At 39.9% G+C, this 20,485-nt stretch overlaps 1 protein-coding gene across 3 annotated transcripts in view; it reads left to right on the plus strand.

The window, feature by feature from the left end:
* The window catches only part of LOC108939837 (SLIT-ROBO Rho GTPase-activating protein 3-like), a 52,250-nt gene that overhangs the window by 27,430 nt on the left and 4,335 nt on the right, over positions 1-20,485 (plus strand). For 2 of the 3 annotated variants that reach the window (XM_018761485.1, XM_018761502.1), the window contains 16 exons: positions 4,138-4,305; positions 4,731-4,859; positions 6,140-6,361; positions 6,888-6,989; positions 7,345-7,542; positions 7,859-7,943; positions 9,351-9,378; positions 9,596-9,698; positions 10,542-10,602; positions 11,435-11,512; positions 12,139-12,273; positions 12,601-12,706; positions 13,167-13,394; positions 14,188-14,261; positions 18,339-18,519; positions 19,787-19,936. In XM_018761485.1, coding sequence (XP_018617001.1) covers positions 4,138-4,305; positions 4,731-4,859; positions 6,140-6,361; positions 6,888-6,989; positions 7,345-7,542; positions 7,859-7,943; positions 9,351-9,378; positions 9,596-9,698; positions 10,542-10,602; positions 11,435-11,512; positions 12,139-12,273; positions 12,601-12,706; positions 13,167-13,394; positions 14,188-14,261; positions 18,339-18,519; positions 19,787-19,936 — 2,048 coding nt within the window. Of the gene's footprint in view, positions 1-4,137; positions 4,306-4,730; positions 4,860-6,139; positions 6,362-6,887; positions 6,990-7,344; positions 7,543-7,858; positions 7,944-9,350; positions 9,379-9,595; positions 9,699-10,311; positions 10,343-10,541; positions 10,603-11,434; positions 11,513-12,138; positions 12,274-12,600; positions 12,707-13,166; positions 13,395-14,187; positions 14,262-18,338; positions 18,520-19,786; positions 19,937-20,485 lie in introns of all 3 variants that reach the window. The other variant, XM_018761495.1, reaches the window with a different exon arrangement.

The following is a 20,485-nucleotide window of genomic DNA, read 5'->3' on the forward strand; positions in this document are numbered from 1 at the left end:
ACTGTAAGTTGGGAGGGGGGTGGCGCGGTGGCGCAGTGGGTTGGCCCGGGTCCTGCTCTCTGGTGGGTCTGGGGTTCGAGTCCTGCTTGGGGTGCATTGTGGCGGACTGGCGTCCTGTCCTGAGTGTGTCCCTTACGCCCTGAGCTGCCGGGTTAGGCTCCGGCTCCCCGCAACCCTGTATGTGACAAATGGTTTCAGATGATGTGTGTGTACTGTAAGTTCTAGCTAAAACTATTTACTTTCTATTACTGGTTAAATACCATTATTTTATGTTGTGTTATGTTAGTCTGTTCGCTTATCGAGGCCTAAGAGAGAAGCTGTGAAGTCTTTTGGTGTGTTTAAGACTTCTGACAGACAGCAGGTTATTTATAAAATAGAAAAATTGGAGCCAGACTCTATTTTTCTCTTTTGGCAGAATATTCCAGTTATAGAGACAGAGTAATGGCATTGTCTATTTCCACTGTGTGAAGAGGTGAATTAATATTGATCTGCTGAGAAAAGACTTGTACTTGCTGTACTGTTTGTACATATCCTAAGAGTCATTTCATTGCATTTGTCTCTTACTCGCAACATACAGGTAGTGAACTAGAAATGAAGAACATTATATAGGACATGCTTACTGCAACAGAAAGTACTGAAAACAGCACATTTTTTTCCAGCTGTGCTTAAAAAGGAAAAATTGCAATAAACAGTGTTTCCTTCTCAGAAAGCATGAGAGTGACCACCAGGCAGTGGCTTGGTGGATTCTGAGTAGTTCTGGTTTCTGTGATGTGTTGCTTCGAACGTGACACTGCGAGCCTTTGGTTAATAGTTCATAACTGACTTTATTTTCACTTATTGGGGAACAATAGTTACCTTCAGTAAATTTGCTTGAATGTCTGATTTTCCTGTGTTAATCAGAATACAAGCAGTCTCTGGGGTGATCTGTGATGGGCTAATTAATTTGCCCTTTTCACAGCTGTATTAAAGATTAAATGCTAATTACGTTCAATATTAAGATTTCATATCTTCTGTACTGAATATAGGAATGGGGAAAAATTACGTAGCTGTCTGTCTAGCTTGGATCATGGGCTTTCTGTGTTAAAGCTGGTGGTTCTATTGAACAGCTTTCAGAGTGAGTTGCCCATTTTTTCTCTGCATTTTAAGCTCGATTCTATTGTTTATCTTCAGCTTGAGGATGTTTTGTGGTCTGTTTAATAACTACATACATAAGGGAGATGGCAGTTGAAGAGCTGTGAAACAGCTGTTGCTTAAAGTAGACTATTTACGAAATAAATTGAAAGATTTAACACTACAACAAGTAAACCAGACTCAGATCACCAATTCTGATTCCTTCCAGTCTAAAGTCAATGGACCAAGTCTGGTGATTGGTAAAAGCAGTGAAATTATCATCTGGTGCCAACCTGGGAGTTCTAAGAACCACAGTTTTCACTCTGAATACAAACCCTGGAAGTATAGCTTGTCTAACCATCTCATAATTATGTCCAATTGTGTTATAGAGACCCTGCAAGAAGGGGACCTCACACAAGTAATGACTTGAGTTAGACACCAGCAGCTTGAATCAAGTCTCTCAACATTGAGAAAAGTGAATTATTAAGTAATACATATTTTAAACACATCTGTACTGTGTCAATAGATGTGAATAAGTTCATATACTATATATATAACTTATACATAGTATTTACAACCTGAATAAGGTAACATAACTCTGAAAAACCCTTTGCACGATGAATCCTCATAAGCTGAAGATGTAATCACCATTACTTTCAATGGAAAAGTTTTTGTGTTCCTGCGCCCTGGAATGGACACGCATTTATGCAAAAATATCAGGAAATTCCATTAAATTGTACCCAGTTACATAACACTAGTTTCCCTTTATTAAATACTCTAATACTGTAAGGCTGTCTTCACGTACCATACTGTTAGCAAAAGCTCGCAAACAAAACATACATACATAAGCTACTCAGTGTTTTTTTTTTATTCAACCCTTAATGCAAAAGAAATCAATGCACAAATTTGAAGAATTCTCGTTCAAGTTGAACAAATTGAAATCGTTTAGATGGTCTGAACAGAGTCAATGATCACCAACATTATAACAGCATTAAAACAACATTATTACAGGTGAAACTATGAAAAATGGGTAATGGAGGTTCAAGAACCTAATTCTGCATGAGCCAAACACAATTGCAAAGAAGACCACACAGTGGTCCTGGTCTCTGGTCTGGATGGCATGGTGGTACAATTCTTGTTACTTAAATCGGTGTATCTTGAGGTCTGAGCACACACACGCGGATGTAGTGAGGAATGGACTACTTAAAATACCTCAGTGTTACGTGAAATGAAGCGAAAAGTTATCATAGTGCTTAAGGAAAATATTATTTAGGAATGCTTCCAGAGTTCTTTCCCTATGATTCTCGTTAGCAATTACAACCATTGTTGAAGGAATTTCTGCAACTACCGGAATTAACAGTGGAAAAACTGTTGCTCTGAAGCAAATAACATTTTAGCAGATTAGTTCTGTTCAGTTCAGTATATTACATATTTTAGTTGGGTGCTTATATGTTAAAATTATTACATTTATTCATTTAGCAGATGTTTTTCTCCAAAGCGACGTACATCTCACAGAATATACAATTTGTACATTAGATTAGGAGAAAGAGACATAGCTACAGATGTGATTCTAAAGTGCAGTTAGTTTTTCCTTCACCTTATGCACCGACGTTACTCACACAAGTATTAGAAGATGGATGCAAGAAATTTATATTGACTAACATTAACATTAACATTTATTAATTTAGCAGACGTTTTTCTCCAAAGCGATGTACAGCTCATAAAAAATACAATTTGTGCATTATCTTAGGAGAAAGAGACACATACTAGAAGGCATGGTGTATATTAATTTTTCTCTGTGCCATTTGAGCTTACCGATGGTGCTGGCAACTCATTTACAAATGATGTTGCACTGATTCACCCAGTAGAAACTGTCCGAGTATTTATGGGAAGTTAAGGTTTCTTCCAAATGAAACTGCTTAAACCATGGGATAGTAGCATGGGATGATCACCAGGGTTCCACCTGGAAAGAAGAACTTATTTCTCAAAATTGTGATTTTTGAAGCACTAGAAAACTAAATGACTCCCTTCTTTTTAAATGTCTGCACAGTAGGGGTTTCTTCGGTGAGGTAGTGCTCCTTAGCAGAAGGAGAATGCTGATTTAACTCTGTCTTAGTGTGACTATTACTCTCAATGTAGGTATAAAGATTTTCCTGTAACTAAGCTTATCTATAGATAATTCTGTATGTTACACATTCTGTGGAAATATGGTGGGCATGGTGGTTCAGCGGGCTTGACCGTGTCCTGCTCTCTGGTGGGTGTGGGGTTCGAGTCCCACTTGGGGTGCCTTGTGATGGACTGGCATCCCGTCCTGGGTGTGTCCCCTCCCCCTCCAACCTTGCACCTTGTGTTGCCAGGGTAGGCTCTAGCTCGGGATAGCAGCTTCAGCACGTGTGTGTGTAAAGCTAGATGTTTTATGCCTCAGTGAAAACTGTCTAAATTCATGTTAATCAGCCTCTAACAGTATGCAAGCAAATTGAAATGGGACTTTCAACGTATTTAAATTGTCTCACTCTGGACAGCTCATAATCAGAAAAGCATTTTTTAAAACTGATCTATGGTAAAATGGTAACCTGTAAGTTATGGACTACTTAGGTTCATTGATATTTGACATTTTATTGGAAATAATACATAGACACTTCTCTCCAAAGCAAGTTCCAATGAACACTATCTAGTTTATAGTATTCAGCCTGTGGATTGACATACTCCCTCATGCGGACACACACTATGGGCAATTTTAGTCACCTGTTCACTTGAACAACATGTCTTCGAACTGTGGGAGGAAACCAGAGTACCCGGAGGAAACCCGTACAAATGCTACACACACTGAGAAGGGATCAAACCCATGTCTTCACACACCACACAGTTGCTGTGAGACAACAGTGCTACTCGTTGTACCACCATGCCACCTTACAATACAGTTCTTGTATTTTGACAGGTGACACAAAATTTAAAGAGTTTTTCTTTTTTGCAAAAAAATTTTGGGTAGTGTTTCTAGTATTTTTGGTGTCAAATATTCCGCATCAGGTGATGAAGACCTACCACATGTACCACACGGAGAGCAGCAGTGCAGAGAACAAACTGAAGGAGGCTGAGAAGCAGGAGGAGAAACAGTTTGGAAAGCTGGGAGACTCCAGTGAAGACCGGCCAGTACGGCGCAGCACCGTCAGGAAGATTGAGAAAATTAAGGAGAAAGTGAGACAGAGATGTTTATTCCTGTTTTTATGTCAAACATACATTGTTTGTAGTGTAATGGAGGACTGAGAGAATGCTAGCACTTAAAAGGACATAGGTTTTCTATTGTCTGGCATTTTGTTAATTCTGCATACACTTCATTGTGTTGTTTGTTTTGTGAATGTATACAAATTTTTTTATTCTAAGAATTACTCACAAATGAATAATTGTGACTTAGAGACTGTTTTTCAGGCTTTAACTGTCTCTTACAGATCTTTATAAACCATACATATTAACATTTCAGTTGTGACAAAATTAGTAATGTCCTTTAACTGTGATATAATAATACAGTAATGCAGCAGTTTGCTTTAACTTCCTTTCATCTTTCATACACTTTAAGTTACAACAAAATGATTCTTTATGCTGTTCCTTTTCTTCACACCCAGAGACAAGCCAAGTACTTTGAAAACAAGCTAAAATGCACAAAGGCTCGAAATGACTACTTGCTGAACCTGGCAGCAACAAATGCCATTGTGGGAAAATATTACATCCATGATGTCTCCGATATGATAGATGTAAGTATGTATGTGATTTGAAGGCCTATTGTTTTGCAAGGACAAATGCTGTAGCAGGGTAGACTAATGTACAAAGAGAATACATGATACAATAACTCAGTGTATTATGACTTCATAGATCAGTCTAAGGTTAAAATCCTTCTTGTAGCTCTTTTAAAAAAACATGTATCTGTAGCATAGCAAATGCCAAAATATAAGCAAATACAGATGTAATATATAAATTGTAAGCATCATATTTAAAGCATTTTAAATTGACAAACTCATGTACTTTCATCTCTGTTTACATGTTTGTTCAATCTGTCCATGAAGCTGAAAGAGTCATGGTACTTCATATAACGCAGCACCGACACAAAACCAGTAAATGTCACTGGGCTCAAAAGCTGGAATTTAACCAGCATGGTAGGAGCTTTGAAGCAGCACTAATGACTGCTCATAAACAATAAAAACTGTATCCTATGGAAAATAAAGTGTTTCAGGATATACTTTGGTCAATAGGAAATGATTAGGGCTGGATGTTTTTTTTAATGTTCTGTTTTATGTGGTGGTTTTGTAAGTCTGGAGTTTACATCAGTATATTGAATTAAGACAGGCTACAGAGATCTTGCCTGAAGTGTTTTTTTTTTTTTCATTCAGAGACCAGTTTTTTGTTTTACTTTTTAACTTTACTATCAATCCAGCTGTATGAACATGGGGAAACCATGCAGACTTCACACAGGCTGAGACAAATCTGAACTCATGTCCAAATGAACAGCCCTGGAGCTGAGACTCCAGTGGCATCTGGGCACCATGGTGCCTCTTTACTTTACTACTAAGATACTTTCTGATACCGTACAGCAGCTATATAGTTCCACCTGAAGCTAAATTAACATGATCTTAAGTCCCAAAATAAAACTGAATCACTTCACTTTCCAAAAGTCAAAGAACTGAGACCTTAGGCTCTACAGGAACCTTGCAGATTGTATTTTTTAACTGCAGACATGTCAAATTTGATGCCGTGATGTAAACATCATTGCTTTTTAACAAGTTAAAATCTGATTACTCTGTGTACCGCCTCTACCTGTGTGCTACTGTAACCCTGTGCTGTTCATAAAACCAATTTAAAAAAAATCAGATTACTATACGATATGAAAGCCTTATCTGACAAAAATTAAGGTGAACAGTTGACACTGAAATATGTCTTTTTGCAACTAATTACATTCTGTTAAAAAGACAAAATCATGTTTCAAGCTTCATAGTTTGTTTTCAGGTATGTTACAAGTAATATGTCTTTCTCATTCCAGTGCTTTGACCTGGGCTACCATGCCAGTCTAGCCCGCACCTTTAGAACATATCTATCAGCAGAGTACAGCCTGGAGACATCACGGCATGAAGGCCTGGATACCATCGAGAGCGCCGTAGACAGCCTTGATGCCCGTAATGATAAGCACAAGATCATGGATATGCACAACCAGGTGTTCTGCCCTCCCATGCACTTTGAGTACCAGCCACACATGGGTGACGAGGTGAGTGCTAAATGTCTGCACATCCATCGAATATGCAGAGGCTTACTTGGCAATAGCTGGCAAGGTGTCTCAGCCGGTAAAGCTGTGCCACACAGTTCCAGGGCTGTGGTTTCTGATCTAGGGTTCCAATGCAACTGTGCTGTTTGCGGTTTGCCTGTGTTCATGTGGGTTTCTTCCTACAGCTGAAAGATGTCAGTGGAAGAAGGCAATGGTGCGCCACTTCTATACTCTTTCTTACTTTGGAAGCTCTATAAGTGGTCACCATGAGTCCACTTTGACTCAAGGGCACACAGTACCTTTAATCCTGCCTGAGAGTGCCTAAAAAACTGTGAAAAGAAGCAAGAATCTGATTAATTTTTCAATCAGTTCAAAGTACTTTTCACGTTTACTTAAAAGAAAGCTAATCTAGCTCTTTTTATTATCACCAGAGAGCAAACCTTGCATCTTTTCTCATGCATTCCTGCCTGCAACGATGAGTCATATGGTCGAGCAGCAGGAATGATTGTGTTTTTGTATCCCATCCCAGGTCTGTCAGCTTACCGCTCAGCAGCCGGTGCAGACCGAACTGCTCATGAGATATCACCAGCTGCAGTCACGACTCTCCACACTGAAGATTGAGAATGAGGAGGTGAAGCATGTCCAGCAAAAAAGGATGTTCAACACTTAGTATTGGTGCAAGGTTTCACTTTGTAGGCTATATTAGTCTGAATGAACAACTTTAAACTGAATATTCTTTACTTAATTTATATGAATAGTCATTTTACTGTTGGACAGCCATAAAACATATATGTATGCTTGTCTAAATATGACATGCTTTATACACTTAAAAAAAAAATCGCTGCTATGTGTCACTGTCATGTACTTTGTCTTGTCTTAATATTATACCTATTTACCGTATTCTAAATATATTGCTGTATTTCTATTATACCCTGGCTGTGTAATATTCTGATCATCCTGTTGAGGTGTGATGGTTCATGGTGCAGGTGAGGAAGACCCTAGATGCCACTATGCAGACAATGCAGGACATGCTGACAGTGGAAGACTTTGACGTATCAGAAGCCTTCCAGCACAGCCGGTCTAATGAATCATTAAAATTAGCTGCTTGTGAAACCTACATGAGCAAGATCAATATTGCCAAGAGGCGGGCCAACCAGCAGGAAACTGAGGGCTTCTATTTCATTGTGAGTCCCTCTTACATACATCCTAACTAAGAAAAAACTAAAAATATGAAAATGCATGTTGTTCTGGCACTCCCTGTCACTTTTTAGACATTTATAGCTCTGCTAGTTATTTGCTATAGGATCTTGGCTATTCTGGTTTGATTATCATATAGTTCTTTAAAACACTGGGCCCATCTTGAGATTCAGTATGAAATACAAAACTGGCAACAGTGGGTCCTGTTATTCAAGTAAGAACATCTCTTCCAGGCAGCCCTAGATCTCGTTGCAAACATCTCAACATAGAATTGCTTTTATGTACCTGCAACTCTCTTCACAGAAATTCAAAGAATTCCTTAATGGCAGCAACCTGATTACAAAATTGCAGGCGAAGCATGACCTCCTCAAGCAGACATTAGGAGAAGGTAGGAGTTTTACCTATGTGCTGGCACTTCAGCCATGTTTCAGAAATGTTGCCAGAAGGTATTCTCTAGGAAATGTGCTTCCCTCTCTCCTTTAGCAGATTAGTTCCATTTGGACAGTGTTCTTTCAAGTAAGTGGGAGTTGCTATTCATACAGGACATCCAGCAGCTGATGGCTCACCAGGCCGTAATGTACTGTAGGAAATAATATTGGAGAAGTCCAGACAATTTGTTGCCAGTGCTCTCTGTAAATAGGTCCTCCTCTTTATATAATCACTTGCAACATAATTTCAGTGAAGTCTCTGGTGACTCCCTCCAGTGCTTCCTGACACACAGCAATTCAGGAAGTCTGTGGTTAGACCTAACAGTATTTTGAATAAGAAACAAACTCAGGTCAAAATGTTGTCATAGGTAACTACTGCTCTTACGGACCTTGATTCTTTTTTCAGATCTTTCATCATGGAAAGGGCCCTCCCTGTAATTTTCCAAAGAATTCTGTATTTCCAGTGTTGAACAAAAGTAAATTAGTGATGGTGAAGAGTTTGTATTTTAAAAACCTGCATTATACATGACTATAATTCTTGAAGACCCAGTTGCCTTCTAGGTGGTTGTGCATGAAAGGGAATGTCTAGTTTTGACTCAGACACATTCACATGAACATTTACATGAATGAAGCAGTGACTTCAAGACTTTGTTTTTTCCAAAATGTATAGAAAACATATATTTTCTATTAACGTACTGCAAATGGCTGAAAAATTCCAGCTGCTAAAATGCTTGGAATATCCTGTAGAAGGTGTTGACCTACTGGTATTTAGACACTAGTCTTTTCAACTTGTGATGCCATTTCTTTATGAAATTGGTTTAAGTAAATGTATTCTTTTGTGTCATATTTTGGAAAAATGTAACATGCTTCATGCGGTGGCTGTCATCACGTCATTGGCTGAATAGAAATTTTCTGTGGTTTATGACTATAACAGTAGTTACACAGCAGGCCATAAGCGTGGAGCCACCTCTGTACAGGTATAATAAAGGGAAGAAGAGAATAAAGATTTTATTTTATTATTATTACTTCAGTTGTCTCCTCTTGACACAGACAATTCCAAGATACATCCTCTCCCCTACTTGCAGAAACACTGATACTAACTGTATACCTCACCCTGTGAACAAGATTAACTGACAACAACTTTTTGGCCAATAGAAACAATAATTGTATCATTTAGCTTTAGGGCTGATGACCCCAGTGAAACCTTACGCTCCGAAATGGGTCTTCTTCATTTCTGTTCTCTTCTCCCTTGAGTATTTTCTGAGCTGGCCACTGCACACTGACTGATGGGTACCATTGTGCATTAAATGATGTTACTCTTATTTGCTTTGTTACCTTTCTCAACTCAAATATTTCTGTCTTCCCAGGAGAGAGGCCTGAATGTGGCACAACAAGGTAAACCCATAATCATGTTGAAAAACATACTGCCATTTTTTCACAAAAAGATCAGATGTGTTGTCATTTTAACTCGCATGCACATTTAACTGGGGAGCTCTGTTCAGCATGAAAGACCTTATAATCAGTGAGAGCAAGGGATTTTGTAGCGTACTGCAGAATTTTTTTGCCCAACTGTTTCATTTGGTCTTTGTCTCTACCCCTCACATTTCCCCAGGCCCCCTAAACTCCCCCCTAAGCCACAGAAAATGCGGAAACCTAGACCTCGCTCAGTATATAACCATAAGCTGTTTTATGGCAATATGGAGGCCTTCATCAAGGTACTTGCCCACCGCAGTGTGTGTGCGCGCGCGAGAAGCACAACTGCTTTCCAAACTGGTGCCTTTGAACTCTTCTCTCACTGCTCTCACATGTGCTGTAACTCCTGATTAATCCTGCCTGGTATTCTCCCTTTTCTCCCATGGTTTTGGCAATGTCACCAGTTATGGTCACAGCCAGCCAGGGTGTGGGTTGGGGGCAGATTTGCACTGGGGCATTGATGTAGAGCTTTATCAATCAAGACTCCACACTGACTTGAGCAGATCTGGCCTCTGACATTTTTGAAAACTTTGATCCTGCAATCAGCTGTTATAGCGTTTTTGGAGGCTGGCCCGCGTAAATAATACAAATAGATCAAAAAAAGTGCAGGGGCTCAGATTTCACGTCTCTGTGTCAGCTTCTTCCTCAGTAGTGCCATACAGTGTTTCTGAAGAGCAGCAGACTTTTCAGGCTATCTCGTGCCCTCCTCTTTTTGCATATGGAGCCACTTGGCTACCATCACACTCGGTCTCTTTGGCTTCCTCTGCCTGGCTGGCCCGAACACCAGGCCTCTCTAACAGTTGTGGTTCTTGCTTCCTTTTCTCTGCTCACTCGCCATGCTGCTTTGTGCCCAAGGGGAAGACGGAATGCTCGTATCCGGAACCAGGTACCATCTATGTGCAGGAATCAAAAAACAGTGCTAGCTTTGCAGAAAGTCTGCTGGTGGATCTTCAGTTTTAACTACCCTGTACTAACTGACTTTTTAAATAGCCAAAGCAGACAATTTTAATTGTTGCCTCTGTTTGGTAAAACTGGTTTACTTTCTTAAGAAACTTTAGTAAATGCAGCCCTTGTTTTCTGTGCAGGATTCAGGCCAGGCTATTCCACTGGTGGTGGAAAGCTGCATTCGGTACATTAACCTCTATGGTAAGCACCAATCACTCTTACCCACTGTAGCCTATGTAACTGTAGTGTACTTTCTTGAATTACAAACCAACACTTTGCAATAATGTAGTCATGCAACTGGTATCATTAGCAAAGGGAGAAACTATGTTTAGCTAGGTATGAAAAGACATTCATAGTGGCAGATTTTCATAAAATGTTCAATTTTTTTTCTGCAGCAGGAGCAAAACTAAAGGAAGTAATATAGAGCAGTGTGGAAAAATCATAGATGCCTTTGAGATCCTGGGAGGCACAGAGGCCATACTGACTGTCTAGTCCAAAACATAGTTTAAACAAGTGAAATGGGATGAAAACTTGGAGAAATCTAATAAATTTTTCTATAAAACTGTAAACAGTAGGAGGGGGGAGCGGTGGCGCAGTGGGTTGGACTGGGTCCTGCTCTTCGGTGGGTCTGGAGTTCAAGTCCTGCTTGGAGTGCCTTGCGATGGACTGGCGTCCCGTCCTGTGTGTGTCCCCTCCCCCTCCAGCCTTACGCCCCGAGTTGCCGGGTTAGGCTCCAGCTCCCCGCAACCCCGTATGGGACAAGCGGTTCAGAAAGTGTGTGTGTGTGTGTGTGTGTGTGTGTGTGTGTGTGTGTAAAACAGTATTCACCTTTGCTCAAGTGCTATAGCTGTAGAATTGAGTGGAGTTTTACAAGACTGTTCATGAAAACAAGGTGGTAAGACATTGTCTGTAGTTATTTTATGATTTATGTTTCCTGTCCTTTGGTATGCTCCCTGATTGATTTCACATGCCAAGCCTTACTTTGTCGAGATAATAATGTGATGCAAACTCACTCAGATTTCTCTCTGTTCAGGTCTCCAGCAGCAGGGTATATTCCGAGTTCCAGGATCTCATGTCGAAGTGAACGATATTAAAAATTCATTTGAAAGAGGTTAGTCCTCCAAAGCCTTTCAATTTTTTTAGATAATTATTTGTACATTAAAATTTATTTGCTTTTATACCACTTACAAATAATATTTTCTCCTGGGCCATCAATTACTGGTGAACCCAGAGCATTCATGACTGAAAAATAGAGGGCAAAATATTAAAAATGCACAATATTTTTTGAAGGATATTCTGTTGGTAGTGTGTCTTCTTCATCTTCTTTATCAAATGCAAATTTTATCTGAAATTATTTTTTCATTTTATTTGAGTATCACTGGAAGCCAAGTACTGAATATGATGATAATAGGATGCTTTGCTGAGTGCTGATATCGTTTTCACTGTAGCCAGCCATGTTCTCCAGCGTGTGAAATTAATTTTGTTTATATCTTTAGTAACTTTGCTCCTCTTCCCTTAAAAAACATTGCTGTTCAAGAAAAACTTTGTAAATGATTTTATAGACTTAGCAGACACTTAGGCTATATATCCTGTTTCTCATTTTTACATAAAGTCTAAGGCTGTACAACAACAAATTTGACCCTGTTGGAATCAGAATCCTCAATACACGTAATAACCCATCAGATTTTTTTCCCTATTGTGATCAGTTTGTTGCAATGTCTGTTGTGTTTTCTCCAGGTGAAGACCCATTGGCAGATGACCACAGCAGCCATGATATCAATTCTGTGGCTGGGGTTTTGAAACTCTACTTCCGGGGCCTGGAGAACCCACTTTTCCCAAAAGAATACTTCCTGGACCTGATTGCAACTATAAGTGCGATTTTTTTTCCTGCTGTCTTCTGAAAAGATCCAAGCTGATACACTTGGGATAGACTCAGGTCACAGACACAGACATGTCATGACTCAAGACCCAATTCCTTTTGGAGGACAGTTCATGACAGGAATCACAGAGTGAGGATAGCCAGCACAGGTGGAGACAATATCCTCTGTATAGTCACCTGGCCTCAGAAGTATCACAGTACTCCTTATTTCAGGATGTCAAAGCCTACATAAAAAATGTATATGAAGTATAGGACAAGATAGGGAAAGAAAAATGTACATTTATGATGCATGCTGAATTGCATTTTGTTATCTATTTTAGAACTCGAATCGAGTGTGGAAAGAGCTCGGCACATCCAGCAAATCATTGTGACTCTGCCCCGCACCATCATCATTGTCATGAGATATCTGTTTGCATTCCTCAACCAGTGAGTTAACATGGTTTCTATGCTACTTTAAAACCACATATGCATTTGTCATTCAGTAAAAGTGAAAGGTTCCATTTCTAATCCAGTGCATTTTGAGCTGGTTTATTGGCTGTGATGAAAGAGACCTGAAATCTTGAGCTCATATCTATCCCATTTAGATTCTTCACAACAGAAGTCTTTTTTAGCCTTGGCCTGATGTTAAGAGTGACAGTAAGGGTAATTTTCACATTGCACAGCTGTCTAATACTACTGCACTGCAGAGCTTGGAGATCCATTAAGAATTAGATATACTTAGCTAAGGACCTTAATCATCCTCTTTAATCACTCCATTTTAGAACCTGAGAGATATTTGAAAAATATAAACATTATACAGGGAGGCCGGTTTAAATTCAGACCTTTAGAAAGAGTAAATCTGTGAAATGTTTAATCCTTCATAAATTTTTTTGTGAATATGCTTCAGCCTGTCTCAGTACAGCGATGAAAACATGATGGACCCCTACAATCTGGCCATCTGCTTTGGGCCCACACTGATGCCCATCCCTGAAGGACAGGACCCCGTGGCCTGCCAGGCCCACGTCAACGAGGTCATCAAGACCATCATCATCCACCATGAAGTTATCTTTCCAAGCCACCGAGAGCTGGAGGGTCCTGTGTATGAGAAGTGCATGACAGGAGGCGAGCAGTACTGGTATGGTGGTAGTTTCTCCTCTTTGATTTGTCTCTGAAGCCCATTAATCTTCAAGGCTGCTCAATGCAGAACCTGAGGGACTGAATTCAGAAGGTTATCTCCTAACTTCACCAGATGTTTCCAGCACTAAAATGGCTGGGGGAAATCGGGGCATAACCTTCGACAAATGTGAACTGAATTGTGGTCTGATGTAGTTTTTGTCATGAGCGATATCCTTCAGTTTTGCCATTTTAAAAAAGATAATTTAGCTTCTTTACCTTATCTATCCCAGCAGATAACCAGATAAACTGAGCTGTCCTGTATAGCAAACATTCACCTAATACAGAGCGTTTAGTCCAAAAGCCATAAACGAAAAAGTCTGCTGGCCAGCCATAAACACCTGCTTCTTGCTGGAGGTCCTGCATTTAAAACTGCTCTAAAATATTATTTCTTGAACAAAGTCAGTATACTGGACATTTTAGAATAAATCCCATTTCACGGAATTTAAAAATCATCATGATTCCAGTAATTTAATTCATTTTTTATGTTGTGCCCTTTCCAACTTGGTTGCCTCTGACAACATAATATAAAATGTCTCAAAAATGTAGGATCACAGATGGATGTAGGGCTACACTGGCAATGAATTCTGTGTGAAAAAAGTAAGCAATAAAAATGAGGAAGTGAATAAGGAAACAAAACTGGCAAGGCTTGCATTTGTTAGGTGGTGTTGGGTTGAACCCTACACACCATGCTGGTTGTCTGTAAGTCAGCTTTTTAGGTGATGCTCATTCTGTTGTCTGTCCTCCCCTGTTAGCGACAGTCCCCACAGTGAGCCTGGTGTGGCTGATGATGTGGATAACGGCACTGGCCCACCTACTAGTGACGATGGTGAGTCTGCAACCTCCAACAAACCCCTAGAGACTTTCACTTCCTATTTCACAGTGCAGAACAGTGAATACAGTATGCGTGCTGATATCCAGACAGACAGAATACTACATGTGAAAAACAGTATTAATGGCTTTTTATTGTAATGTATTTACTTGCAGTAATTTCTGAAAACATGCAATGTGTTAAGCAGTGTGTAATGTGTTTTTTTTTTTCTTTTGTGTATAAATTATGAAAGTTTCTTTCAGTGTTCTGTCAAGGGGTTGTAACTTATTGTTGAAAATATTTGTTTCTTATTAGAAGTTTGGGTTCTTTTTGTCTAAGAAGCAAATAAAACAGATCTGTTACAGTTTTGAGGTTTAGCTGTAACTCAAAGTATGTGAAACCTCACCCACTAGTATCAGTGATGAATAGCTTTATTTACAGGGCATACATGAGAGGTTACTGACCGATTCAAAAGCATAATGTGACAGCTGATGAAACGAGTCCTGTGTGACAGAGGTTTGTTCATCCCAGAAGAATGTAAATAATTTCTTCATAGAGGGGTTTTGAAATTCAGTTCCACAGTCTGCTACTGTTGATCTACATGACACACTATACCTCATTTGTATAGCTGAGTACAAACTGAGGGTGTGTTTAAACCTACGCACTTGGACAGCCACAAAGCTTCTCCACTTTTGAATAGCAGGCTGAGGTCATCCAGTCTGTTTGCTCAGGATTTCTGTCTCTCTGGCAGGCATTGAGGATTCCAAGCAGACATTCTGGTTGGGCAGACCTCTGTCAGAGTTGTTCGTAGACCACAATTTCTTTTCCACATGCTTTTGTTTCATTATGTCTTGAGGCCTTGGAGGTAGGCCACAATCTGGCTTAGTTGGCTTTACTCCAGCAAGGCCCTCTGGTGACAACCTCCAGGGAAGATTGTCGGATTATGAGGGAACCTTTTGAAGGTGTAGACAGATACCGCTTCCTACAAAGCTAAATATTGTACGGAATAACCCATTATCACACCTTGAATCTACATCGCAAACACTTCGGCTAAGAAATTTTTCAGAACCATTGTTAGTGCCATTATTTGTTATACATGGACATTCATTGAGAGTGAGTACCTGTTTTCCTTTGATCTGGGTTTTTTCTGGCAAACCCAGCTATCTCGTCCAGACAGACAGTCATTGCCCATTTGTGACAGTGCTGCTCTAACAGTGATAGGCACTGCTGTAACCCCTGCTATGTGGGTGAGACCAAACTTAATGAGGCAAGAGTTTGCAAAACAACACTTTGATTCAGATTTCAGCCTCATGCTGCTGTCTGAAAAATGTTTCGCCGGAGCAATTTTCATGCTCCATTTTCCTCCTTGTGCAAATTGACTTCACGTTGCCATTACGTTAATCTCAGTACTGTTTTTGAAGCAAGTTGTGGGCAGTTCCAAAGAGAATTTGTTTTAATTTTTGTGTTTCAATCTCTTTAAGGCAATGTACATTTTTATTTGAACGTCTACAAAAGGAAGGTCAATAATCAAGTATTAATTGTTCAGTGCAACAAAGTACTGTCCTGAGACTACAGTAATGTGAAAAAAATACACCTTCTTTTAATTCTATGATTTTATATACCAGGACCATGGAAAAAAATCATCTGGTCTTTAACCAAGTCCTAAAATTAGGTAAATCCAACCTCAGGTAACAAATGTCACATAAGAGATCCACTGTGTCATTACTTAAGAAAATATGCCAATATGCATAAGCCATGTGTGGAAAGAAAGTGCATCGCATGATTCAGTCACTTGGAAAACTGCCTTTGGCAGCAATAACTTGATGTGATCCTTTTCTGTATGTGTTTCAGTCTCTTCTTTACACCATTGTTTCTGTTCATTGGTGTATTAAGGTATGTTTGTGCACAGTTCTCTTAAGGTCCCAGTACAGAATCTCAACGGATTTTAGATCTGGACTTTGACTTAGCCATTCCAACACTTTGATTTATCGTTGTAGATTTGCTGCTGTTCTTCTATCACTGTTATGTCACGTAATCCAATTTCAGACAAACTTTAGCTGTCAGACAGATGGCCTCACATTTGTCTCTAGAACACTTTGAATTCTAAGAGGAGTTCATGTTAGACTTGACTGCAAGGTGCTCAGGTCCTCTGGCTGCAATACAAGCTCAAATCATCGCCTTTCTGCCACCGTGCTTGACTGTTGGTATGTTTGTGGCAATATGCTCTTCAGTTTTACCCAAACGTGGGGTTAAACACAGGGATGCTCAACAATCAAACGTCTCCAGTTTGGTGTTGTCTGCCCAAAGGACACGGTTCCAGAAATCTTGTGGTTTTTTTCCAGAAGCAACTTTGCAAACCTAAGCCATGCTGTAATGTTCTTTTTGGAAAGAAGGGGGTTTTTCCTGGCTATCCTTTCATGAAAGCCATACTTGTTCAGTCTTTCTGGATGTACTGTCGTGAACTTTAGCATTTAGCATGTTAACCAAGGCCCGTAAATCCCTAGATCTAGCTCTTGGGTTCTTTGGAATTTCTCTGAGTGTTATGTGGCCTGACCTTGGGGTGAATTTGCTGGGATGCCCACTCCTGGGAAGACTGGCAATGGGCTTTAATGTTCTCCATTTGTAAATAATCCTTCTCACTGTAAAATGATGAATTTCAAATAGTTTGAAAATGGGCTTATGACCCTTTTCAGGCTGATATGCAGTGATAATTGCATCTCTGCCATGGCAATAAAACACACTCAAATGCTGCAGACAACTGAACTGCTAAAGGTTCCACTTTTATAGACGTGATCACACTTCCTGGTCAGTAACTTATCAAGTGCATTTTATTAGCTCACCTGGCTACCAATTACCTTCTTAATTTCAATGGAATCACTGAGGGTGTAGTTTTAAATTTTTCACATGGTTTCTGCATTTTGGCTTACTTTCTGCTGAATAAATAATGACACACTGAAATCCGTTATGTGTTACCTGTTATGTGAGTCTTGACTTGTCTAATTTGAGAAGTTTGTGAAGACCTGATTCTTATTTATGTCCCGTTGTGTAAAACCATTGAACTGACGTTTTTGTGTTGTTTTGTGTAGTGTAGTGTAGTTTTTTCTTTACAACTGTACATATCATGGACATTGCTTTGTTATAAACAACCATTATTTGCTGTACAAGTAAATGTCAGGACATTTGCCTTTAAGGGTTATTATGAAATAACTCACAGTTTTTGATCTGGGCACTGATATTTGAAGTGTCTGTTTATCTGAATAGATCTTCTGTCACTTTCAGCTGTTTTCACCCATTCCAAACCTAATACAACTCCTAGTTTATATTAGCAAACAGGGAGCCACTGGTATTGTTTGTGAGCAATATTGCATTAATATAACTCAAATTCATTAGTCAAAAATTATACTGCTGTGGGTTTCATACTTTAAAACACTTTTCACCTTCATTGTTAGTTTACATCTGAAAGTACTTATAAACCAACAAATCAGTCTTAAACTCTTGAATGTTAAGTTCCCCCATTTGCAGTGGTGTTACAGGACTTTAGGTCTCTGCAATAAATTTGTCCCTCTGGAAACGGTAAAAAACATAAAACATTCAAAACTCTGACTTGGGCTTTTTCTGACAAAGACAGATGTGACCACATCTTTACAGCAACCAGCGCCTGGGAATTTAGGTAATACAAACGTATTATCTGCCATAAGCCTCTGGCAGATTGCATTCTTCTGGAGTGGTGGTTTTCAGAAAGCATGAAATGAGTTGCTATTTTTCTCTGTCTGGAGGTAATTTCACCACTTGCTGGGAGGCTTAATGGAACTGATTGTGCTTTAAGGTTTACTTGGAAGGGATCCTACTGGGGACAGTATATGTAATCAGTCTATTTAACTTTCTCTCACCCAGGCAGATTACTAGGCAGTGCTAAAGATGTCCGTCTGGTGAAATGTAACCCAAGACCGTTTCCCAGATTTTGCTGGCTCTAATCACAAGGAATCTTGACGTGTGGGGCAACCAATCTGACAGCCACCAAATAGAGAGCAAAGCACTGCGAGAGTGGGGAGGTCTGCATGCTCACGTCTCCTAACTGCACTCATGTATTTGCAGAGGTAGAGCAGATCGAGGCCATTGCAAGGTTCGACTATGCAGGCCGCACACCACGGGAACTGTCCTTCAAGAAGGGGGCGTCACTCCTGCTGTATCACCGTGCCTCGGAGGATTGGTGGGAGGGCCGTCACAACGGAGTAGACGGGCTAATACCTCACCAGTACATTGTGGTCCAGGACATGTGAGTCTAAGTTTTTTCACTTGAAAGAGGCAGCTGTGGGCCATTTTCACTCAATATTAGATTCCCCACTGGCAACAGATCTGTGGAATGAACAGAGGGTGACTGTAGGTCAGTTCTGTTCTCTTTAAACCACATATAAGGGAGCTCACAGTTGTAGATGCACCGACCAGTTGAATGACTTGGAATTAAATAAGCCGTGCTAGTTCTTTATTGCTACTTTGCTTTCTTGTTTTGGAACATAATGGATCAGTGAATGTCTTAATGGATAATAACATATAGAATCTGTATAAAAATTAATGGATTTCATGTTAATTCAGTGTTGGACTACAGCTTTAGAATACTGAAGGATCAGACTGATGCTTGTGGTTCCCAGCCCTGGTCCTGATGACTCCTGTGTGTACTGGTTTTTGTTGGAACCGAACTTGTAATTGTCATCACTGAGCTGTCCTTAAGTAAATGGTCCAATGCAAACTATTATGCTAAAAGTGTTAACTGATGGATTTTTATAATAAATGATAAACGCTTTGCAAGAAGTAATGGAATTTATGTTATATGTAAATATGTTATGTCATTAAATGAGCATCTTATGATAATTTATTTAGCTCAGACTGAACAAAAGCCAGCATGCGAAAGGTTGCCAGGACCAGAGTGCAGATGCTGGCAGGGAGAAATGAGAACACTCTCAAGTTAGCAAACATTTTTGAGGGTCCATGTCAGCATCTCAAATATTGCTGAATTCTACACCTTTATACAGGTACTGTACTGTACTGTACACATTCAACCATGCCTGAATTATCCTTTCCCATTCTCCTTTTTTCTTTATCCCTCTTTGTTTTTTTTCTCTCTCTCCTGTAAGGTGAGCTTTATTGGCATGGCTGCACTATGCAAACAACAAAACATAAGAAAAAATATGAGCGCCTGATGGATGGGTGTTCGGTGTGATCAAACACAGGGGACACTTGCAAGTGACTCAGCCAGTAAACAGTGTGTTGCGAGGGGTAGCTTTGTGTTTTCAAAAGAGGCCAGGTGTCACCACTATGACATTAAGGTCTTATACAGAGTAACATAACTGGCATTGTTCCTGGCAGGCCTGAGTCATAGAAATTTCACAACTGGCTGGTCTAGATGCTCCCCCTATAGACCAGTTTGACATCTGCAGAGTGTTGTCAACCAGCAGTGAGAGGTATGCTGCGTGGTTGAATGACAACATCCAGCTTGTTCTCACTGTACGTATCTCCTGTCCTTTGCCTCTCTCTTTTGGCTGCAGGGATGATGCTTTCTCAGACAATCTGAGCCAGAAGGCAGACAGCGAGGCAAGCAGCGGACCCTTTCTGGATGACAAGGACTCATCCAAGAATGACATTCAGTCCCCATGTGAGCCCTCCACTGACTGCAGCTTTGTAGGAGTCCTGGGAAGGTAGGTTCAGGGGTCACGGAGCAATTGAAAAATAGTAATGCATTATAAAGCCTGAAACCCAAACATTACTGGCTTATGCTCCAAGAGTAGTTATGCTGTTCTATTCTTGAATAAAATAAAAAAAAATAAAAATACTACACATTACAAACCTTGTGTGATAAAACAGCACCTGTCAGCTAAGCAGCAAATAATATGCTTTAGTATGGTTTCCTTTCAGATTTGGGATGTTTTATAATAATATACTATACAAATTATCATTCTGTATAATATAACCTGAATTACTCATAGTATGAAATAAAATCTCTGTAAGTCCTGATTGCAGGACACAAAAATGTTTTCACTCTTTGAGTGTAGATCCTTCCTGCCGGAAAACAAACAGTATTTTCTTTTGTACTCGGGGACATTAAGATGCACAGTCTTTTTGTGTGTTGCCTGCCCGAGGCTCTGAAACTCGGCCTTTGATAATGAGTTTAAAATGCCAGGGTGTACTTCTCAAGGCTCAAGCTGACCTTAAAAGAGAGTATGCCACCACGACATTTATCACCTTAA

This window comes from Scleropages formosus, chromosome 2, assembly GCF_900964775.1.
Source record: "Scleropages formosus chromosome 2, fSclFor1.1, whole genome shotgun sequence".
NCBI classification, from domain to species: Eukaryota; Metazoa; Chordata; class Actinopteri; order Osteoglossiformes; family Osteoglossidae; genus Scleropages; species Scleropages formosus.